This window comes from Natrix helvetica, assembly GCF_964273705.1.
Source record: "Natrix helvetica genome assembly, chromosome: Z".
NCBI classification, from domain to species: domain Eukaryota; kingdom Metazoa; phylum Chordata; class Lepidosauria; order Squamata; family Natricidae; genus Natrix; species Natrix helvetica.
In genome coordinates, this window is record NC_138554.1 from 28,001,407 (window position 1) to 28,026,448 (window position 25,042).

At 41.4% G+C, this 25,042-nt stretch overlaps 1 protein-coding gene across 2 annotated transcripts in view; it reads right to left on the reverse strand.

Annotated features, from left to right (window-relative positions):
• Nucleotides 1–25,042, reverse strand: part of GREP1 (glycine rich extracellular protein 1) — a 37,286-nt gene that overhangs the window by 9,199 nt on the left and 3,045 nt on the right. Inside the window, exons 2-12 of one of the 2 annotated variants that reach the window (XM_081933881.1) lie at nt 21,698–21,754; nt 20,837–20,890; nt 16,745–16,789; nt 15,122–15,178; nt 14,203–14,232; nt 11,006–11,050; nt 8,772–8,804; nt 4,580–4,648; nt 3,204–3,251; nt 649–717; nt 57–143 (exon numbers count right to left, since the gene is read on the reverse strand). In XM_081933881.1, the coding sequence (XP_081790007.1) occupies nt 57–143; nt 649–717; nt 3,204–3,251; nt 4,580–4,648; nt 8,772–8,804; nt 11,006–11,050; nt 14,203–14,232; nt 15,122–15,178; nt 16,745–16,789; nt 20,837–20,890; nt 21,698–21,754 (594 nt within the window). The remainder of the gene's footprint in view (nt 1–56; nt 144–648; nt 718–3,203; nt 3,252–4,579; nt 4,649–8,771; nt 8,805–11,005; nt 11,051–14,202; nt 14,233–15,121; nt 15,179–16,744; nt 16,790–20,836; nt 20,891–21,697; nt 21,755–25,042) is intronic. The other variant, XM_081933882.1, reaches the window with a different exon arrangement.

Sequence of the window (25,042 nt, forward strand, 5' to 3'; positions counted from 1 at the left end):
TATTCTTGTATAGTGTATTAGTAATCCCACTACAATTGAATCTGCTTTACACACACCATATCTGCCAGCACCATAATCTCCCAGGCCGGTAGCTTCTGGTTGTTGTGGTTGTCCTCTGTATGGATATTGCCCAGCACCTGTAACTGAGATGGCAGTCAGAAGATTAACTGGGACAGAGACAATCCCTTCCCTCACATAACTACACCTTTAGTTCCAAATAAATGAAACAGGCCTTCCCTCTCTCCAAGGATATGAAGCTCCATGACAGCTTTCCCCATGTGGTACTTCGCTAACAGAACAGAAGTTCCATCATCCACAGTGATTTTCTGTCTAGTACTTTGGGAGGACATCACGCTTAAGAAAGAATTTTGAGGAGATGTGTGGCTCTTCCACAAAAAATTCCTTTTGCCTTTCTCAAAGGATATGGTTGTTTTTGGAGAAAGCCATGATAGAAGGCTTCGTAAAATCAGAACAACTGTCAATGTAGTTCTGCTCAACCATTCTGAGGTCATACCTTTGGTACTCAGAGCTTGCTAATAACTTGGCAAAGTTTAGTTAGCTAATGTCAAGCTGCACAAAGATTTATTCGGTTGCCAGTGAATGGCGGAGGAATACTGCTCTTCATTCTGTCATAGGTTGGAGACTCACCTCCATACTTGGCTGAGGCAGCAACAGCAGCTGGACCGCCTAGCTGACTGCCATATGGAATCTGGGCACCTGTGAATGAAACAAACCTAAAGACTGTGTTTGCATGACACACTTAAGCCAACATCATAACTATGGTTTGTTCCCAGGATCTTAATTGCTGAGCCATCACACCACGCTAGTTGTGAAAGAACTGGAATAAGATCTTCTGCATTTTAAAGCCAATATAGCTACAAGGAAGGAAGGTTGTTTCAACCTGAGACCACAGTAGTGATGCGATAAGAATACTATATATTTGATTCTAAAAAATCAAATACATAAAATACAATAATGATTTTTGATAGGTGGATAAAAATGCCAAATTCAGTCTGAACATCTGGTTGACTATGTGATGAACCATAATTTATGTCATTATCTGATCCAAATTTCTCCTTTTGGAGCTACCCAACGCCTCATAAAACAGATAGGGTCTATATTATGGGTGTCAAACTCAAGGCCTGGGGGCCAAATCCAGCCCATGGGGTGCTTAGATCTGGGCCATGGGGCCACTATGAAAATAGTGAAGGACAGGCCCACAGTGCCTCTGCCAGCAAAACTGGAGCTCAGGAGGGCTGTGTGCACCCCTCTTGAGCTCCATTTAAACTGGCACAGGGTTGTAGGTGGCCATCACAGCCAAAAACTGAGCTTGGGAACCCATTTTCATTGGCAGAGCACTCTGGCCACCACAGGCGCCCCCGACACAAGTGACATTGAGCTGGCCATGCCCACCCTAGAGAGGCCCACGTCGCCCAAGATCAAACACAATCCTGATGCAGCCCTCAATGACATCGAGTTTGATATCCCTGGTCTACACAATACTGGGATAATTTCAGACTAGAAATTGGTGCAATAAAGAAATGACAGGAAAAGCCTATTCCCATAGTCCTGATTAAAATTTACAGATTGACTGACTGGATTTGCATAGCATTTTAAGACATAGTCAAGTTGATTTGGAGATAGTTTGCACTCCGCTAGTATTGTATATAGCGGATCATAGTTAATCACTTAGTCTGAAGTAAAAGCCACATACAGTTGGAATCAGTGGTTTATGGCTGTAGGAAGTTATCACCCATCCCTCTCCTAGAAAAATGAAATATCCTAGGAAATATTGAAAAGGCAAAATATTATATTTCCCTGGATGTGAAAAGAGAGAAAAATGTTTTAAAGACAAAGTAGCTCCCTGCAGCTTCCTGCCCATCCCTCTTTGTCAATGGGCCATTAAGATGCCCAAACCAGTCTATTCTACATAATAAAGAGTTCTCTCCTTCAGCTCCAGGCTGATGGGATTAAGGAATGACAGTATTAGCCCTTTATCCAACTCACCACATGGCATCTGAGAATTCAATCAAACTTGGGATTCAAAACACAGCCTACAGAGTTGCCCCTGCACGGTCCCGTGGGAGTCTGACAACCAATCAGAATACATTTCTTACACAGGAACAGGAAACAGAGAGGTGGGGTCGAACAGATTATAAAAAGCCCAGGAAGTCGCTTCCTCTCCTCTCTTCTTTCTTCTTCTTCACCCAACATTGAAGCATGTGATCACCTTTTCTGTTCAGGACTCAAGCCATGTGGCCCCATCCACCATTAAACCATCTTTCCAAGCAGCCTCCATGTCTCCAGTGTCTTTTCCCCCACTTGGAGCAGAACCCAGAAGGACATTTCTTCCAACATGGCATAGCCCAGTGTGGCTTGTTCAAAAAACGTGATTGAAAGGAATTATGGCTTAGCATAATGTGTGAAATCGACACATTTTTCTCTTGCAAAATGCTGATTCATCTAATTATAAATCTCCCTGGAACAGAGAAAGCATTGCAGTTCAGTAGGCCACCTCTTTTAGCCGGATATTACGGGAGATATTCCTACCTTTTGCTTTCTAGATAGGCTGGGACTACAATTGCAAGAATTGCAAGACAAAATGAGAAACTAGTGTACTACTTGATCCTATGCTTATAGCAGTATAAGTGACTGAGCCTGGTATTCCAAACATGAGCCATACTCAGAGAGCATTTCTATTGCCATGAACCTTGAACTACATGAAGGGAATTTGTATATTTGTCTGGGTCTCACATAAATTGCCTTGCACCTTCAACTAATGTCCCTTACACTTTCACCAGCTCAAATGATTTGCTCCTTAATGTCACACTTTCTTGGCTGAAGCACACAATACTGACCCAAATAAGCTCTCACATTGAGCTAGAGATCCATGCCTGTTAACAACTTCCCTAGCCCACTACTTCTTTCTTACTCGTTGGTTTCGTCGTACTATCTCACCCCCAAGTGAATTTCCCCATTACTATCAATAGGGTGCAGCTGCGGCAGCTGCTGAATTTGAACATGAGCAAACAATGTTCAAATTCGGCCTTTGTCATCGACTTGACCAGAAGGCTTAGGCAGATTGCCATCTGGTCAGCCTACCCTCCTTATCAGTTGTTATGTTAAAAGGGTTCTCTAAATTCTTTGAAGGAAAGGAGAAAAACAAACGTGAGAAATTAATGCCACCCATCCCCATTTCGCACCTGGCTGAGCTCCAGCGAGAGGGAATCCATTGCCTCCAGCTCCGTAGCCTGAAAAAGTAAAAGAAGATATGATCTTTCTAGCCAGCTAGAAACTCAAGCTATCAATCTTGAATTTTCTATTGTGTATTTTACAGCAGCTGAATTCAGATAAAGAAGACAGCATTTATTTCTTTTTTTATACATTGGTCAACAGCGCCACATTCTGGACATACCTACGTATTTATTGCAGCAAGTGATGTGCAACAATGTTTTTTAGGTTGCTTTCATTTATGCAGCTGTCTGTGTTTCTGAATCAGTGATACCAGGGAAAACCGGGAACAATTTGCATGAAATAAATATGAAGCCATGATTTTTATCTGCTTTGTGAAAAGCTTGTAGACAGGTAATCCTTGACTTACAACCATTTGTTTAGTGACTATTAAAGTTATGATGCGGCTGAAAAATATCCAGTCTTCACTCTTATGACTGACCCTTGCACTTACGACAGTCACGCACCCAATGTTCACATGATTGCAACTCAGGTGTTTGGTGACTGACTCACATTTATGGCTGATTACGGCAGCATCCTGCAGTGTTGATTTATGGCAAAAAACCGCCATAAATTTGGAAGAATGGATTTGCACTGACAACTGTGGCGTTTGCTTAATGAGCCTGGGTTCACTCAATGACTGTGGAGATTCAATTAAAAATGGTTGTAAATTTGAGTCTGAATTCTGGTCTCAATTATGGACATTAGTCAAGGACTACCTGTGTCTCAAGTATCCCAAAACAAGAAGGCAGAAGTGGGAAGAAAGAGGAAACTGAAAGGACAATCTATACCAGTGGTGGGTTGCAGGCGGTACGCCCGGGTACCGTTCTGGTATGGTACTCCGGAGGGCTCACCTGCCCGCCTGAGCTCCTTACCTGTTCTTTAAAGGCTTTCACGCTTTTGCGCACATGCATGGCACATACAGCGCCTCCACGGCACTCCACCGAGCAGCTGGAGCGTCACGGAGGCTTGTGGAAGCATTGCTGGCAGGTACGACGCATGTGTGTACCGTGAGCACATGCGTGCATGCTGCGCGCATCCATGTGGACAATGCCGGGCCCATTCCAACCATACTGTTTGGAATGGGATCCGGAACCCACCACTGATCTGAACATAATAGTTCATCCAAAGAAGCTGCTTTGTAACACATTTATTGCCCCACTAACTTAGTAGTAGCCACTCTGACCCACCTCCTACCAGGTGTTCCTTGACTAGAAGTTGGCACATGCTGAATCTTTGCATGCAAGTCCGTGAACAACAGAGTATCATGTGCAAATTTATGAAGGAGCCTATTGGCATAATATTTACAGGGCACAATCCTGTGTGACAACATGTGTGGCTTTCTTACCATTGCCATATCCATTCTGCATCCCATTGCTTGGGAAGCTTCCAGCTCCACCACCACCACCCATATATCCTGTTGAAGAAAATACACTGTAAAAACCAAGGCACAAGTAGAGAGAGGCAGGGCAGTGGTTAGAATGCAGTATTGCAGACTAATTCTGCTGACTGCCAGCAGTTTAATTCTCACCAACTCAAGGTTGACTCAACCTTCCATCCTTCTGAGGTCGGTAAAATGAGGACCCAGATTGTTGGGGACAATAATCTGACCCTATAATCCGCTTAGAGAGGGCTGTAAAGCACTGTGAATCGGTATATAAGTTTAAATGCTGCTGCTATTTTTCCTTTTCATTTGCTTAATGCTCAGTTGGCAGGGCTGACATGGAAAACTGTTAATAATGACTTTTGAAGATGTGTAAAATATTTTTTCTTGTTCAGATAAGGAGGGACAGAGAATAGCTAAAAGGTATGTTTTAAAAAAGAAAATTGAGCCTAAACCTTTAGAGAGTTAAATCTTAGAAAACTCTCAGTAAGACTCTGTAACCACAGTTTTATAACTAAACCCCCCGTGGGTTAATTCCTAGGTTATCAAGCTGTGTTCAGAAATGAGCCCTGTTTGTAACTTGCTCATGGTAATCAGAAGCTAAGAATGTTCTGAATGCTTCCCTTGATAATCTTCTCTGATCCTGCCTTGTTGCCACCTTTGTTCTTCATTTCCCTGGCACTAGTAACAATGTGAAGATCTGGCTGAATCAATCCCTAAAAACAATCCTTTGCTCCTTTCTTAATCCCTTGAGTAATGCAACAACACACTGTTATGCTAAAGAGCTTACAGTATGTGATTTCCCAGGACTCCCTTGCCTTTATGATACCATATATCTGATGAACATGGATACATTAATATTTCAACCTCAAGAACACTACATTTTGGGCTTCCCTGTTGTTGATACCATACAGATAGTCCTTGACTTATGATGACAGCTGAGTCCAGAATTTTAGTTGTAAGTTGTGGCAATTATTAAAACTTGATTTTAAAACAATTTTTACAACTGTCACAAAGTGAGTCACTGTGGTCATTAAGCAAATCATGTGGCCTTTAAATGAACCACGTGGAAGTCAAGTGAACCCAGCATGTCTAATGGACATTTTTTGCTCTTTTCTGCAAAGTTTCAAAATTCCATTGAAACAAGATCAAAGAGTGAAGCTTCTGATTACCTATTTAAATACAGTATATGACATTTAAAGACATCATATACTTTATTCATTATGTTCCTGTTTGGAAAATTCATGTTTATAAGTAAGGAGAAGGTAATGCTGAAGAGCAGAATCTCTGTGGAGATATGTGACACAGAAGGAAAAGAAATCCTTCTTTGGGAAGATCTTTGCAGAGATGCATCAAAAGTAAAAATTAGAAAACAGATTAACAAACCCACCTCTCCCCCTTCTCATCCTACTCCCTCCCGCCCCATCTTTTAATTGGGTTTCAGTAATTGGATCTTCACAGTATTTATTTATGCCTTTTAAGTTTTGTATAGTTTTTATCTTTTTAAGATTGTAAGCTGCCCCACGGTAATATGGGCAGCCAATAAATTTTACAAACAAACAAACAAATAAATAAATGGGAAGTCAGACTGCAAAAACGTGGCTTAGAGAAGAGCAAGGGGATGTTATGAAAAGAAGGGCTCAAACGTAGCAGATGATAATCCTAAACTAGGAAGAACAGCTATAAAAACCTTATAAAGGAGATAAAAAGAAGACTGACATCACAATTGGCAAGAGAGATAAGACTGTTTTGTTACTGGAAAGATACAGGTTGACAATGAAAGTTGATAATAAAAAATTAATTAATTTTGGTTGAACAAATAAGTAGGAATTTAGTAATTCTTAGATTGTTTTAGATTGTTATTAAATGTTTATTTATCAACAAATAATTAACTATAATAACAATAATAAAATGATAATGGATACAGCTTAATGATGTATATATGTACTCGCAAACTAGTAAAAGAAATTTGGATATAAATTGCAAATTGTGATCTGGTAAAAAGACCTATAAATTTTATTAACAAACCTTTATTTAGGTCTTGTCATAAAGGTGTAATGTTTTTTGGGTTTGACGAGAGGAGGTGGGATATAAATAGTAAATGATTTTTAGCCAATTATATACAAGGAAATGTCAATGGATATTGTTTAATAATATATATATTCTCTGGTATTGGTAAAAGCAACTTGGATACAAACTCTAAACAGTGAGTTCGGGGGGGAAAGGGGAAAAAAGGTTTAGAAATTTTATTAATTGACTTTTACATAGAATATGTCATAAAGGTGTAATGTTATTGGAGGATTCTTGAAATAGCTAATGAATGCCATTATGTGGTTGTGTCTTTAAGTATGAATAATTTGAGGTAAAAGCGTTCAAATAATTGTAGTCAAATGAGAATTGTGGTACATTGATAGTAAGATATACAAAGATTTTGATTTAAAGTGTATAATCTAATATGAACTATAAGTGATGACTGTGGAAGAAATGCATGAAAGTTATCTGTAATCAATCGACACGCTTTCTACAAGATGTAATGAAGGATGATTCTTTTTTTGTGTTTTTGTTTAATTAAAATAAAAAACATTTTTTTCAAAAAAAAAGAAGGACTAGGGGAGACATGACAACAGTGTTCCAATATCTCAGGGGCTGCCACAAAGAAGAGGAAGTCAAACTATTCTCCAAAGCACATGAAGGCAGGACAAGAGGCAATGGATGGAAACTAATCAAGGAGAGAAGCAACTTAGAACTAAGGAAAAAGTTAGAACAATTAATCAGTGGAAAAAATTACCTCCAGAAGTTGTGAACATTCCAACACTGGACGTTTTTAAGAAGAGATTGGACAACCATTTGTCTGAAGTGGTGTAGGATTTCCTGCCTGAACAGGAGATTGGACTAAAAGACCTCCAAGATCCCTTCCAACTCTGTTCTGTTCTGTTCATAAATGTCTCCTTAAAGAATTATATTAATGGGTGAGTAATTGGTTCTTCTTCATCATAGACTTTGTGATTCAGCACATATATGAGAGTCATATGTTACCACCTGAAGATGGGCAAAAGATCAAAGAAGGATAAGACTAGCTTGCCAAAAAAGCTTACTGAGACCAAAGGTGCAATTTGTAATGTCTAATGAACGAGAGAGAGAGAGAGAGAGAGAGAGAGAGAGAGGGAGGGAGGGAGGGAGGGAGGGAGGGAGAGAGAGAGAGAGAGAGAGAGAGAGAACAGATTCTGTAGAGCTTAGAAAAGAACAAAGAAAGATTCCAAATTTTACATGCTGAATACTATGAAGGTTCAGGTTTTTCAGACTGAATGCTAAAAATAGCTCTGGAATATTCTGTATAGGCCTAACCAGTATAGAACCCATACGCGGTAATGTGAAAATTTGCTCTTGCTTTTAAGCAGACAGCATCAATTTGAGCAATGTAAGTATGTGAGCTGCTGTATGCAAGTTAGCTTGGTCTTTTTGTGTTGGATTCTAATACAGTGTGGGAAATGACCTGGCTAAGCCTGAGGGAGGGGCCAAATGTGTCATAAGTCATGAGTCCCTATGTGCTCACAAAATATCTCAGTTCAGCCCACCTTGAATGCCTGCTCATTTCCCTTGACCATTTGGAGTGCAGAATCCTATAGAGAGCTTAAGCTTAACAATAAATCTTAATATTCATTTGAACTGCCTGAATCATCTGATTTTCCTGGTGCTTGACATCCAGGTTGTTCTCAACATACAACCATTTGTTTAGCAACCGCTGGATGTTACAACAGAATTGAAAAACATTACTCACAATCGGTTCTTGCACTGCAGCAGCCCCAGAGTCATATGATAAAAAATTCAGGCACTTAGCAACAGGCATGTATTTACGATGCTTGGAGTGTCCTGGGATCATGTCATTGCCACTCGCAACTTTCCCAGATGGTTTTCGAAAGCAACGTCAATGGGAGAAACTGGATTCACTTAACAACCACATAATTCATTTAACTGCAGTGATCCACTTAACAACCATAGCAAAAAAAAGTCAGTAAATTGGGTGGGATTCACTCAACAACAATCCTGCTTAGCAACAGAAATTCTGGTCTCAGTTGCAGTTGCAAGTTGAAGGCTACCCTGTATATATTTCAGATGTCCCAAAAGTAATCTACTGGGGAAGCTGAGATCCAATTACCTGCTTTGGAAGGCTTGCCTCTTGCTTTATGACCTGTGGGATGAGAGACTGAGAAGTCAGACCTCTATGTATTTTGCAGATGAAGCTTTTTGGGGTGGAATGGAACGGAATGGAACAGAACAGAAGAGAAAGGGATAGGGTAGAACAGAACAAAACAAAATAGAACAGGAACAAGAATAGGAATGGGAATGGAATAGAATAAAATAGAATAGAATAGAAACTATATTGTCACTTCAATGTCAATAATCAGCATACATTAAAATGAAATTTCATTACATTCAGCTCTGAGAAGATATTATGCATACATCCACACATATGAAACAGAGAAACATCATTCTAGTTTGAATGCATATATATATACTGGTGGGAGGAAAAAGAAAGCTGCAAATTTACAAGATGGATGGCATAAGGCCCAAAGCTGTCACAGAATTTAGTAGTCCTGTTATAGGTCTTTCAAAACCTCCTCCCAGAAGGGAGCAACAGAAGTAGACCATAAAGTGGGTAAGTGGGGCTTCTAACAATGCTCCAAGCTCTAAGCGCACAGTGCTTATAAGCAGTGTCCTAAATAATAGGAAGCAAACTTCCTATAATCTTCTCAGCTGTCCTTACCACTCTCTGTATGGACCTTCTATCTGAGGCACTGCAGCCACCAAACAAAACAGTGATGCAGTTTGAAGCACCTGAGGGCAGGACAAGAAGCAATGGGTAGAAACTAATCCAGGAGAGAAGCAACTTAGAACTAAGGAGAAATTTCCTGGAAGAACAACTAATCAGTGGAACAATTGCCTCCAGAATTTGTAAATGCCCCAACACTGGAAGTTTTTAAGAAGATGTTGGATAACCATTTTTTCTGAAGTGGTGTAGGATTTCCTGCCTAAGCAGGGGTTGAACTAGAAGACCTCCAAGTTCCCTTCCAATTCTGTTTTTCTATTTGCTAGACACATTTGTTAAAACATCCTCAATCGTGCCTCTGTAAAAAGTGACCAGGATAGGAGGAGAAAGATGTGCTCTCCTCATCCGAAGCAGGAAATGCAGACACCAATTTGCATGCTTCACTAAAGGTAACTTATGAAGAGACCAAGTCAGATTGTTAGTTATCTGCACATCCAGATACTTAGTACTATTGACCACCTCCACAGCCGCAGCCTTAATACAAAGTGGAGTATAATTATGCCGGCTCTTTCTAAAAGATCATCAGCAATGATCTTTTTTATTAATAATACATGCAAATCTGGCATTATTCATCTTTTTATTTTAGTAACAAGCTAAAATTCTAAGGAATGACATTCTGAGCATTCACACTAATAATAGTCACATTATTATAGTCATATATACATGTATACACTCTCTCACACGCAGATGCCAAAGGAAGAAACGGAAAACATGATTTGCATAAGAAAAACACTTTAAAAAGACCCTGTCACAATAAATAGAAATAATGGGTTAATTAGGCTGACTGCTGCCAAGTGTTATGAGTGAAAACCAAAATATTCAAATGGACTCAACAATAGCTATCCATTAAATAAACAATCTAAGATCTCATATAAAAGGAAAGAAAAATCTGCAAACTAATCATTACAAGATCCCTAAGAATCTTAAAATGAAAGAGGCGCCCAAATGTTTCCAGAAAGTCAACACAGGCAAAAGAAGGGTTGTTTTTAACCAAGAAATGCAATTAAATCACCTGGTGGGCCTCTAAGCTTGTAAAAAGGCATACTTTGAGCATGATGTGTTTTGCACAGAAGTGTTAAGAGAAAAAAAATGTAGAAACACCTCATCAGTCCAAAGTCAACTTCAGTTTAAAGTATTTATGGAGCACAAAACTATATGTGGTCTGCTGCCTTATCTGAGGTTTGGCTTTCTTAAAATAAGAGTTGTTGACTATGATTGTTTAGTTTTATTGTATAGATTTCTCAACTGATCTGAAATTTTACTTTTATAGTTAAATATAAGTTTTGAAAATGCTAAGGTATTAAACTGTCACAGTCAACTTTAAATTTGTTTTAATTCAGATGGATTTATTAGTGTGAGAGATGATTCTTCTAGTAATTTGTACCTTGTTCTAATGTTACCATACATTATTCTGCAAAACATTTCCGTGTAATTTCTGTATTTTCTAATGTGTGTATCTTTCCTTATTTTTATTTCCCCAACATTTTAGAAAAGAAGTGCCTCTTCATCTGGGAAAAAGAGTCATAAAAAATAAAGAAAAATATCCAATCCAGGATTCTTACCTCCCAAGGGGAGACCTTGATGGGGATAACTAACACTTCTGAAGCCTGGAAAGCAGAGATGCATCATGAGGTAAATCCTAGTTTGGGACAATGTTCATTTCTTTTCAAACTAATTTAAATCATCAGTGGTCATATTTCATTTCTAGGTGAACAATGCATTTTTAGATAATCACGTCAAAGCAGCTTTCCTTAATCTGATATCGGCTAGATATTTTTATAGGCTAGAGCATTGATGGCTAACCTTTTTTGGCTTGGTTGCCAAAAGCGAGCATTTGCACGTGATAGTACGTGTGTACTATCCATAACTTAATGCAAACACCCATAACTTAATGCCCCCATTGCGCCCCCTGTCCATGCACACATGATCCCTCTCCCACCCTATTTTGGGCCTATCAGGCTCCAGCGGCTTTCCTGAAGCCTAGGGGGATGAAAACAGCCTCCCCCGCCCCTCCAGAGGCCCTCTGGAAGCCAGAAATGGATCGTTTCCGAATTTCCGGTAGGCCCATTGGCCTGTTTTTCACCCTCCCCTGGCTCCGGAGGCTTTCCTGAAGCCTGGAGAGGGCAAAAACGGCCTCCCCTGACTCTCCAGAAGGCCGAAAATGAGCTGGCCAGTGCATGCATGACTCTAGGAAAACAGCTTGCGTGCCCGCAGATATGGCTCTGTGTGCCACCTGTGTGCCATAGGTTCTCTATCATGAGGCTAGAGCATAATAAGTGCCCTGGGCTGAGAAAGATATGCTGACCCGATGTTAAAGACTTCAGATGACTTATCAGTCTATACTAAGTTTGTTTTTTAACAGATTAACAGGGTTGGAAGGGACCTCGTAGGTCATCTAGTCCAACCCCTTACCCAAGTAGGAGACCCTACATTATTTCTGACAAATCTAAGTCAAACAAGTTTCATAGTATTTCAGATTTCTTTTTAATGCCAGACAGTTGAAGCATTTGCTTAAGATAACCTGTTTGGTTGAAATATTCCACAACTGTCTCCCAAATCATTGGGCAATAGTTCCTGATGTATCTCTCTGCACTTAATCAAACGTGGTTTTTATTTATTAGTCTTCACTTAGCGCCTAATCTTGCAAAATGTTTTAAAAAGGGAATCTGTGTACTTCTTCAAAACACAGATCAGGCAGCTTCTTTCCCACATCAATAAAGACGGGCATAGCTCTGGGTTTAGGCCATATCAAATCTTCATGTTCTTGTTAGAGATACTGTTGTAATCAAATGTGGTCAGCAAATTGTCTGTGGCTGGTCTGTCTAACCATTAGAAAAATAGAGCCGGCTGGCTCCTATTCCTGGCATGGAGAATCATAAAATGCAAGCAAATCTCTGATTTTGAAGGTAATGTTTTAAAATTCCAACCATCTCTAATTTTTGTGCAGCCAAATATATATTGATTTTCCTTGGTCTTATCTTCCACCATCAAAGGTCCAGAGAAGGCATCAATACCACTGCTCTTTCAACAGTTTCTTAGTTTACAGTGGGGGTCCCCAACCTGTGGGCCGCAGCCTATTTGCACCTGGGCCACATGAGTGGCCGACTGGTAGGCATGCATGCACACAGCACCTCGTGTGAGCATCGCAGGGGGTCATGACCCCACTCGTACGAGTATCGCAGGTGCTCTCATCTCTACTCGCACGAGCAACAGGTGCTCATGCACATGTGCCTGGCCCTCCCACAAAATTATTCCCTCTTTTCCCCTTCCCCCCAGCTCTGGGCCACTAACCCAGAAAGGTTGGGAAACTCTGGTTTATATAGTCCAGCAGATAACTGGTACTCCTCTACGTACCAGCAGCTCTTTCTCTGGATGGGCCTGTTATCATGATGATTCACTCTGCTTTTTCCTGTTCACTTTCCTTTCCATCTGCTTTAACTCTTCCCTTTCCAATGGGCCATGTCAGGTCTGAAGACACAGCCTTTCTTATTTGTGCATACAGTACAATCATTTGGGGCACAAAAATCCGTAAGTAATTGCATTATTCAATAATGCAAACGCAGTTAGACTTAATAAAGTAGTTAATTTTTCACCTACAGTTCTGTTCGCTTGATAACAGAGCACAGAGAGGTGAGAGCGCCCTATTTTGTTCTAAAGTTGCCAATAACCAAAGGAATTTCCATGGGCTTTGTCTCACATGCATTTAACTACAGCACATCTTGAAAACATCTTTTTCCTAGTTTTTCCTCTTGTAACAAGTGAGATATGCTTAAGTCATTTCAGTCTTAAAGTAGGGGTTTCCCCTCCATATCTGGACAGTCCTACGGTATAGAAAATTTCTTACATTTCATCCCTCATTATCTTGAAGAGAAATCAATTGATTTCAGTAACTGGAAACAAAGCCATTTGTAGCAGGGCAGGAATCAACAGTGGGGTAGCAAGTTGTATATAATTGCATGTAATCCTCTGTTGACTCAAGGATGAGGGTAGAGAACTTCAACTCATTGGAGAGAAGACTTCAAAAATCCAATCCTTATCTCTCAACCTTCCCATGATATTGAGCTCAACGTTTCCCCATGTTGTTTTTTAAGTAGGTGTATGTAGAATGTGCCATCACAGAACATTGTGACCTTGGCTGTTTTAGATGTTCCAAAGGTGGTACAATGTGTGTAATGATACATGGGAATGGCATTGGGAGGGGTGGGGGAAGAGGCGCTCCTTAGGGAAAGATCAGATAAGAGAAGACATAGCCTACAGCTGCATAATGGGCAGAGGAAAAAACTCAGAAAGGAACTTCATTCATTTCTCAGTTTGTAAAAGGGGTGAGAGATTTGTACTTTCAGATTTGCAAGATTCTGTTAATAAAGTAATAAATCATAATCCTTTGCAATAAAGTAGAATTAACTCATCTGGTCATGCCTCCTGTCTGGTCTCATCTACCTAGGAAGACTGACAATGTGAAATGTTCAAAATAGGCCTGTTTTTATGTTGGACTATGGTACTTGGAGAACTCCAAATCAGAGGTGGTATTCAGCCGATTCTCTCTTGTTTGGGCAAACCGGTAGCAGAGGCTGCCCACCCACCCTGACATAATGTGCAAGCACTGTGCATGTGCAGAAGGCGGTGCACATGCGCAGATGTGGTGCGTGCACTCACGAACTGGTTGGGAAGGTAAGTGAATCCAACCCCTGCTCTGAATGTCTATTTTGAACATGGAAGAGTGCATGCATTGAAACTGAACAAGAAAGTCTCATCATACCAGTTCCATATCCAGTTGTCATTCCATAACCTGTGGAGGGATAGAAAGATTCAGACAGAGAAGCATTAGATAGTAACATCAATCACTTCAGAGGGGAAAATGGAAAAGAGGGATTGCCAAAATCTAAAACCCGAGCTACAAGTATTTCCCATTATTTCAAAGATGGATTGCTGTTAAAGTACTGCAGTGTTCACTTAGTAGACAAATCTGTGACCTCCTCCAAGTTTGTTGTTCCAAGCTCCTTCCTAAGTTGTCAGAAAAGGGAACAATGATTAAATAAATAGGTAGTCATCTCCTAGCCCTGTCCCTTTTTTGGCCTGAAGCCACTGAAAAGGTAGTGGGGGTCCTCAGCTCTGAAAAGAACTGTGCATTTTTGCTAAGTCTCTTTTAAATCCCCTCGTCACAAATATCTGGTTAAGAACTTGATTGTTAAGGGATGTGATGGCGTAGTGGGTAAGACACTGGCTTGTAAACTGGAAGGTTGGCAGTTCAAGACCCAACCACTGCATCATGGGGTAAGCTTCTGTCCTTGCCCCAGCTCCTACCAACCTAGCAGTTCAAAAGCATGCGAATAGATAAATAGGCACCACTTCAGTGGGAAGGTAAGAGCATTCTGTGCACCTTAGTGTTGGCCACATGACCACAGAAGCATCTTCAGACAACGCTGGCTTCCACAGTTAAGAAAGAGAGATGAGCATCACCCTCCAGAGTCAGACATGACTAAACAGGAGAAACCTTTATCTTTATACCTTTTCTATGCTCAGAGTTGGGTTCATTATGCTGAGTGAAAGAAATCATCTGCTCTTTGTATCCTAAGTAGGCGTCATTGTCTCTGATGCATATTTAGCGAAAACAAACTGTCAGTGTAGATTTTGTACTGACAGATTGGAATCCAGCTGTCAATAAAGGCAGTACTCACCTGGCTTCCCTGGTTTGTCCCCAAAACCTCGTGGAGCCCCAAATCCGTTTTGCACTCCTGCAAGGATAAACAAGGAAAGCTAAGACTTGTGTGTGACTGCAGGCAGACTTAAGGTTATTTTCCTCAAACCATACATTTTGTTTGTATTGGCAAAGCAGAGGAGTCAAAATTTTGCACCAGTTCTTTCAGACTAGATTGCTTATGATGAATGCAGCAGCAGAGAAACAGAATGGGCTTATCAATCACCGTTACTGTGCTGGTCTAGAAATCCTAGCCAGGTTACTATTAAGATAAAAGTATTGAATGAGAGAGAACGAAACTCTCTTTAACTGATGGGAAAATGGGATGGGAAAAAATATGAAACAATTACTTTAAAATAAAGAGGTCCACATTGTGAACTTGTTAGTGGGCATGTGCAGAAAGTTTGAAGATTGCAGTGGGCTGTTCAGAGTGGTCCATAAATGGCTTGGACCTTGCAATCTAATCTGAATGTTTCAAGCATTTTAGAAATGGTTCGTCCCAAACAGTCCTTCTTAAGTTACTCAAATCCCTCAGAATGAATCAAAAGGGAAAATTATAGCTTCAAACTTTCTCTGGGGGAAAATTTGGCACACCCTTAAGTGCTAGAAATGCCTGGGTCTACATTCAGTCTAAATACCAAGGTGGGCTAGACTTGTACGCCTTCTAGAGGGAGGATCAAAATCTGCAAGGTAGAGGGTGTTGCATAACAATAGAAGCACTTCTTCTTTTGCACATATATCAGCATAACACTGTACCAGCCATCTTGAATATTAGTGTATTGCTTACTTCTTAACATCAGTAGAACATATTTTGAAAGCTTCATAACTGTTGTGATACATAAATAACTTTCTGCAAGTAGCTAACATGTACAGTTAGTCCTTGACTTATGACCAGTTGCTTAATGACTATTTGAAGTTACGGTAGACCCTTCCAAAGGTACGTGCTCTAGTTCTGAATTCCAATGGCTGCCCACACACACACACACACTACACAGTTTATGTGACCAAATGTTGGATGTTTGGCCTGCATGTATGGCTGTCATGTTCCAGTGTCCTGGAGTCACGAGCATGTTTTATGCTGTTTTTGTTCTAAACATGCATTTATTTCTGGTTTTGGCAAAAACAGCCCATGGTGAACAGTGGATTCACTTAATGGCAGCTGCATTTGCTTAATAGCCACTGTAGGGAAAAGATAATAAAAATGAGTCTGGTGATGCGGAAAAGTAATAAAATGGATCTGGTCATATGGTGACCTGCTTTACAATTGTCACAACTATAATGGGCAGGCTCCGTTACAATTGTAGTGCAAGTTGAGGACTACTTGTGTTCAGGGACGTCAGGAAAATGTAGCATTTTCCATCACTCTTTTAGCTTTCTGCTTCTATGGTGTTTGTCATATATTTACGAGCTGACTCTGTCCACGTATTCCTTCTACTCTATGTCACCAAATGTAAAGGAAGCTCCAGTCCTTTCAAGTTTTTAGAAAGCAAATACAAGTATTTCTGTTCCAGTCAAACTTTAGCCCACAAATACAAAAACAACCAACCCAACCCCAAAAGTGTTATACTTCTTAGATTTATTTAATTTATCTAGCTAAACTTACCTTGTCCTGGAGAAATCCCCTGGGCCCCAAAGGCAGAGTATTTTCCTATGTTGATAAAAGACAAAAATGGAAAATGTAAACAGAAGGATAATTACAGGTTAGCCTGTACTACAAATTATGACCGATATTGCTTTTTAACTTTTACCATATGCTAAATATAATATGAACCAGGAAAAAAAAACCCTGGGTTTGTGCCTCCTCATCTATGACACCCACTGGTTCTACAGATCACTTAACAACTATGTCTCAATTTAATTTAACGTGTTGTTACAGGGATAATTTGGGGGGGGGGGGGATCTCTCTGCTTTATCCTTTCAACTCCTTAATAGCAGGATAATATGGAATGGAATGGAAAGGAATGGAATGGAACAGAACAGAATGGAGGGGAAGGGAGGGGAGGGGAGAAAAGAGAATTCTTTATTGGCTTGGCTATTGTGATTGGACATTAGACCGGTTCTAGTGAACCGGTAGCGGAAATTTTGAGTTGTTCGGGGTACTGGCAAATACCACCTCTGGCTGGCTCCACCCCCATCTATTTGCTGCCTTCCGAGTCCCAGCTGATTGGCTGGGTCTTCTTCTGTTGCCCTGCACCAGAGAACGGAGCTGGAAAGCAGGTTAGTGGGGTGGGGAGGGAGTGCAGATTTTACAGTATCCTTGTCCTGAAGTGAGGTAGAAATGGGGATTTTGCAGTATCCTTTCCCTGCCACGCCCACCAAGCCACATCACGCCAGGGGTGGGTTCCTGCCAGTTCTAACCTCTTCTATAGAAGACGTTCCACAAATCCACAGTGCCGTTTAGAACCGGTTCCAGCTCCCTCCCCACGTCCGCACATTATCAAGATGAAGAGCGAGAGGAGGAATTCTGGGAATTGAAGTCCACAAGCCTTAAAGCTGTCAAGTTTGAACACCACTGGGTTTTTTTTTTCTAAAGGGTTAGGGGTGCAAGGGTCTTGTAACTTGACAGCTTTAAGACTTGCGTGCTTCAAATGCCAGAGTTTCTGAGCCAACATTTTAGTTGCTAAGCAAGAGCGTTGTTAAGTGAGTTTCACCACATTTTACAAATTGACCACGCCTATCCAGTCACATGGCTGGCAAGCCATTCCCACCCAGTCACATGGCCGGCAAGCCTCTCCCACCTGGTCACATGGCCAGCAAGCCACTCCCACAAAGCAGGTCACACCTACAGAAGAGGTTCTAAAAAAATTTGAAACCCACCACTGCACCACGCCCACAGAACTGGTAGTAAAAGTTTTTGAATCCCACCACTGTTGGACATACAAAAAATTTATCTCCTGTACATAAGCTTTCAGTGTTCATGCACCCAACAAAGTGACGTCATAGATCATGAATTGTAAGATACAATCATCAATTATCATTAATATCAAATAAGAAAGCCAGTTTGAGGCAGAGGTTAAAGACACTGGGCTAGAAACTAGGAGACCAAGAATTCTAGTCCTGCTTTAGGCACAAAACCAGTTCTCTCTATCTCTTGGCCGTAGGAAGAAGGAGAGGCAAATCATTTCCAAAAATGCTATCGATAAAATGGCAGGGACTAAGCTAAGAATTCTTGGACTTATGAGAGAGACAAAAAGAGGGAACATTGTGGTTAAAAGATCATCATGCCATCCAGCTGTGGGATTCAAAAAAATTTACCAATAGTTCTTTGTGCGTTGCTTGGTGGGTGTGGCGTGGCTTGGTGGACGTAGCAGGGAAAGGATGCTGTAAAATCTCCATTCCCTCTCCACTCCAGGGGAAGGTTATTGCAAAATCCCCATTTCCTCCCAATCATCTGGGACTCGGGAGGCAGAGAATAGATGGGGGCGGGGCCAGTCAGAAGTGGTATTTGCCGGTTCTCTGAACTACTCAAAATTTCTGCTACCGGTTCTCCAGAACTGGTCAGAACCTGCTGAATACCACTTCTGATGCCATCACTGAAATTGAAGAGGTATTCACTCTGTCCCCTTCCCACCTATATCTGATAGATGAACCTTGTCCTAAACACATTTCAGAATAACATAACACCTCAAGCTGCAGTTCCCTAATCTCTCAGTGTCTTTATACAATAAGAGGCAAAATATCTTTGATACTACATCAAAGACATTGCATAATAACTGATAACAGAGGCAAAAGGGGGGGGGGGATAATAATTTTATTTTATTCCTCTTTTGAAATACAGGTACATTTGTTCCACGACATCTGGAGGAGAATGATTATCTAGACCCGCGCCAGTCCGGCTTTCGCCCTGGGCACAGCACAGAGACGGCCTTGGACGCGTTGGTAGATGATCTCTGGAGGGCCAGAGATAGGGGCTGTTCCTCTATCCTGGTCCTATTAGACCTCTCGGCAGCTTTTGATACCATCGACCATGGTATCCTGTTGCGCCGACTGGAGGGGTTGGGGGTCCGGGGCACCGTTTTGCGGTGGTTCGGCTCCTACCTCTCTGGCCGGACGCAACGTGTGTTGGCAGGGGAGCAGAGGTCGACCCTATGCCCCCTTACTTGTGGGGTGCCACAGGGGTCGGTCCTCTCGCCACTCCTGTTCAACACATACATGAAGCCGCTGGGTGAGATCATCCGTGGTTTCGGGGTGGGATATCATCTGTACGCTGATGATACTCAGCTGTACATTTCCACCCCGAACCACCCCAACGAGGCCGTCGAAGTGATGTCCCGGTGTGTGGAAGCCGTACGGATCTGGATGGATGACAACCGACTCAGGCTCAACCCTTCCAAGACGGAGTGGCTGTGGGTTCCGGCTCCCCGGTTCAACCAGATAATTCCATCTCTGGCCATTGGGGGCATTCAACTCACCCCCGTGGAGCGGGCGCGCAATTTGGGCGTCCTCCTGGATGCCCGGCTGTCCATGGATGAACATGTGACAGCCGTGGCCAGGGGGGCGTTCCACCAGGTTCGTCTGGTGCGCCAATTGCGCCCCCTATTGGACCGGGACGCCCTACGCACAGTCACCCATGCGCTGGTGACGTCTCGCCTGGACTACTGTAACGCTCTCTACATGGGGCTTCCCTTGAAATGCACTCGGAGACTGCAGTTGGTCCAGAATGCGGCCACGCGGGTGATTATGGGGAGTACCAAGTACTCCCATGTGACACCTCTCCTGCGCGAGCTGCACTGGCTTCCTGTGGTTTATCGAGTGCGTTTCAAGGTCTTGATTACGATCTCTAAAGCGCTCCATGGCTCAGGACCTAGTTACCTGCGGGATCGTATTCTGCCCCATACATCCCTACGACCCATCCGCTCGCACAGAGAGGGACTTCTCCAGGTGCCATCCACCAGACAGTGCCATGGGGCGGCGCCTAGGAGCAGAGCCTTCTCTGTGGCGGGCCCAGCCCTGTGGAATGACCTCCCCCCGGATATTAGGACCACTACTGACCTCCGCTCCTTCCGTGTCAAGCTCAAGACCCACCTTTTCCAAATAGCTGGCCTGGCTCAACCATAACTTCGTATCGCTCCTGATGGGTTTTTTAATTTAGTAATTTTATTTAAGGGGATTTTAAATTGTGTTTTTAATTGCCTTTCACTTATAAGTCAACTCTCCTCCATGCACATATGTATATGTCTCTGTTCTTTTTGTATATATGTTTGTCTTATGTATATTTTTATTTGTTTTGATTGTACGCCGCCCCGAGTCCTTCGGGAGAGGGTTGCGGCTAATCAAATAAAAATTATTATTATTATTATTATTAATAATAATAATTTTATTTTATTCCTCTTTTGAAATACAGGTACATTTGTTAAGTGAGTTTTGCTCCATTTTATGATCTTACTTGCCCCCAGATGTTAAGTGAATCACTGCAGCTGCTAATTTCATGGTTGCTAAGTGAATCTGGCTTCCCCACTGACTTTGCTTGACAGAAGGTTACAAAAGATAGTCACATGACCCTGGGATAGTGCAACCATCATAAAAAAATGTCTGAATTTTGATCACGTGTCCATGCAACTATTAAAAGAGTGAAAAGGGGCCATAAGCCATTTTTTTTCAGTTCTGTTGTAACTTTGAATGGTCACAAAATGAACGCAAGTTGAGGACTATAAAGAGAATCTCTTCCCCAAATTGCCATTGTTATCCAACTTACCAGCTTTGGCTCCAGCTGGTCCCATTCCAGCACCTGGTTGAAGAGCTCCTGCACCTGAAAAGCAGGATACAAACAAGGGAAGCTGAAGTTAGGGCAAGGGTAGCAATTGCAACTCTAGCACTGAACCACCATCGCTTTTAATATGTATCCTTTCATGTGCACAATTCATATAAATGAGGAGGGGAGTGGGGTTCCAATCATGCACCTTTTGCCACTCTCTGGACATTTTTGACCCATCCACATACCTCCCTTCCTTCTTAGTTTAGTTTCAGAGTTCAGTTGAGTTATAAACTAGAAGTGGATTATTTGAAACAGGAAGAAATGAATAGTGCAGTGATGGCTAACAATTTTGTTGTTGTGTGCCAAAAGCAGGCACGCACGTGCAACAGTGCATGTGACACCTCCCTGTGTGCCTCACGCACCACCACGCCCTGTTTTTGGCCTAGCAGGCCTTCCTGCAGCCTCCTAGGACCAAAAACAGGTGAGGGGCGCTCCCCCTACACATGCATGCCGAGACCCAAAATCAGATGGCCAGTGGGAGGTGTGCCCACATGTGCGGTGGAGCTGAGTTGGGGCGACAACTCACATGCCCGCAGAAAGAGCTCTGTGTGCCACCCGTCCGTGGCACCTGTGCCATAGGTTTGCCATCATGGGAATATTGGATGATTGTTGCTAGATTATTACCTCTTCCAAAAGAACCACATTATGCTATGAATGCATGGAAATTAGCTCAATTTCTATGTACAAAATTTTAAATCACTCATTGGAATAGGCTTTGACAATAAGGGACCTCCATCAATTAAGTAGCATCCAACTCTTTCTAAGAAGGCTGAGGAAGAGGGAATGACACAAAATACTTACCTCTTGTTAGAGATGAAAAGTAACCTCCTCCATGGCCACTTACTTGAGGTTTCACCCCTGAAATAAGTTGGGGGGAAACTGGGAATGAGACTGGAGTCACATCAGGTTAAATCACAATTTGTTGACTAGGCCAGACAACACGTAAGCCTGTTTTCACAGATCTAAAGTAACTAAAATAACTAAGCAGCATAGAACCTGTTAGGGTTGAAGTGGTAAATTTGAAAGAAAGAAAGAAAGAAAGAAAGAAAGAAAGAAAGAAAGAAAGAAGGAAGGAAGGAAGGAAGGAAGGAAGGAAGGAAGGAAGGAAAGAAAGAAAGAAAGAAAGAAAGAAGAAAGAAAGAGAAAGAAAAAAAGATAATGTAGGACAAGAAATGGCAAACTTTTTTTATATTCCTAAGAAAATTATATAGACACAAATTACAAATCACCAGGGGCCAAATTCTTTTTGGTGCTGCTATTATCTGAACCAAAGCAGCTGGGTTCATATGTATAGTTCACTTCATGATGATTGGATACCCATGCCTTGCTTAAGGTGCAAGGAGAAAAATAGCAATAGCAATAGTACTTAGACTTATATACCTCTTCATGATGTTTTAGAGCCCACTCTACGTAGTTTACAGAGTCAACATATTGGCCCCAACAATCAGAGTCCTCATTTTACCGACCTTGGAAGGATAGAAGGCTGAGTCAATCTTGAGCCAGGGGAAATTGAACAGCCAAATTGTTGGCAATTGGCTGTCAGCAGAATTAGCTTGCAGTACTGCATTCTAAACACCGCACCACCAGGGCTCTTAATGACGTCATCGGGATTGTGCATGCAGATCCTATACATCATAGCCTTTCTATTTTAGTTTAACTAACCTTAAATTCAACTGGATTACAATTATCATTTGCAATTCTAAAAAGGCTATCAGGCTGAAAGCATCCTGTAACTGAAAGGACTGTCCAATCCATCCAGGTTTAAAGACAGAAAGTTTTAAACAATGATTGGCAGAAGCTATCAAGTTGGCCATCAATCTTTAGTATCTGGTTAGCAGATTAAAAAAAAAAGTCACATTCTCTGGTTCCCAATCTTATCTCAGAAGAATTTCTAAGTAGAAATAATTATAGTAATTATATATTTGCTTTTATTTATATAAATCACTATATGAATAGAATAGAATAACAGAGTTGGAAGGGACCTTGGAGGTCTTCTAGTCCAACCCCTTCTTAAGCAGGAAATCCTACACCACGTCGGACAAATGGTTATCCAACATCTTTTAAAAACTTCCAGTGTTGGAACATTCACAACTTCTGGAGGCAAGTTGTTCCACTGATTAATTGTTCTAACTGTCAGGAATTTTTTCCTTAGTTCTGAGTTGCTTCTCTCCTTGATTAGTTTCCATCCATTGTCTCTTGTCCTACCCTCGGGTGCTTTGGAAAATAGCTTGACACTCTCTTTTTTGTGGCAACCCCAGAGATATCAGAACACTGCTATCATGTCACCCCTAGTCCTTCTTTTCATTAAACTAGTCATATATAGTTCCTGCAACTGTTCTTTATATGATTAACTTATGTAAATGTTATGCAATATATGATCTCCCTTGTCTTCTTTGAGGGGGAGGAGGAGATTCAGCATCTCATCAAGAAATGCATACGCTCGTCCTAGATTTAAGCTTAGTTTCAGAGAATGATAGATCAATGAACTATGAGTGAGGTTAGTTTAATCTGCTTTTTTGTGTGTGTTCTAAGTTCCAGTATGTTCTTTGGGTAGAGGCTTTTGTAATTCCCTCTTCAGTAATTCTGTAATATATCAGATGGTTGAATGAATCATCATTATCATCCAATCTCACGGAACATTCTTTCTTACTCAGGTCCTCCAATTTTGTTGAATTACCATTCCCATTGTCCCAGACCGTGGATCCTGCTCCCTGGAAGTGATGGAATGGCAGGTCCACAGTGAACAAAGCACATATACTCTTGTCTTCAACTGGCGCTGTGTGCTGTAGCACTTCAAGTTGCTATAACGCCTGATTCATTTTGGTTGCTGAGAAAGCAATTTTCCTGTTGCATCTGGTGGAAACCATCCATCGTTTTTTCATGACAAGTCTGATGGGGTCAAGTCTGGGCCTTTTCACAAAGCTGCTTTCAGAGCCTGACTCTTTCATGCCAAAGGATTATTTAATCGCTGTAGGGAAACATTTAGAACTTCTAAGCCACCCTAGAACTGCAGTGTCTCCTGGCATAGGGAGCTGGCTGGCCTCCCTTTATGGCTTTGCAAGAGTGTTTCAGTGTTTCCCCCCCTACTGAGGGCACTAAGGAGGCCTTTGTATGCAGAAGGTGGACAAGAGAATTAGGGGAATTTAGCATCTTTAGGGCAAACAGCTGTGGCATAAGTTGTAGTATGCAAATTCCTATTCACACATGGAGTGGTCCTTTTGGATAGATTTGGGGCACAGAAAGTTTGGCTGGGAAGTGGGAAATTTGGTTAGGAAAGACGGAAGCCCAGATAGGTTGAAACACTCTATAAAGTAGTCATTTACTTATGATCATTTCTTTAGCAACTGTTCAATGTTACAATGAGGCTGAATAAAGTGACTTAGGACTAGCCCTTACAATTAAAACTATCACAGCATTTCCATAGTCAAGTGGTCGCAATCTGGATGCATGTTTTTGATGTCAGTTAATACTAAATGACACAAACATTATACCATAGAAATTGTTAAAGGAGATATTTGAAGACCGGAGCCATAAATTAGTAACAACAACATCAAAACTGTAATGATATCTGATTCTATGGTTAGACTATGTATAAAATATGTTAAGGAAGGAATGACAAATGTGGAACAAATTTTATCTGACAAAATATGGGTGGAAACTAATCAAGGAGAGAAGCAACTTAGAACTGAGGAGAAACTTCCTGACAGTTAGAACAATTAATCAGTGGAACAGCTTGCCTCCAGAAGTTGTGAATGCCCCAACACTGGAAGTCTTTAAGAAGATGTTGGATAGCCATTTGTCTGGAACGGTATAGGGTTTCCTGCCTAGGCAGGGGGTTGGACTAGAAGACCCCCAAGGTCCCTTCCAACTCTACTATTGTATTGTATTGTATTGTATAACAGAAAATACAGAATGTGGACCTACAAATGATAGGCCAAGAGAATGGTTTGTGAAAAAGACTCTTGGATACAAAAGAAACTGTCTGAGGTTTTGAAAATTAAAATACAATTATAAACCAAGAGAATGGCCTAGAAAACGTTTGCTAATTTGATCTACAAGAGAATTTGGTTAAAGCTTGAATAAATTTGTGTGGTGGGATAAGGGAGAGCTGAAAAGAAATCAAATCCTATGAAGATATTTGATTGT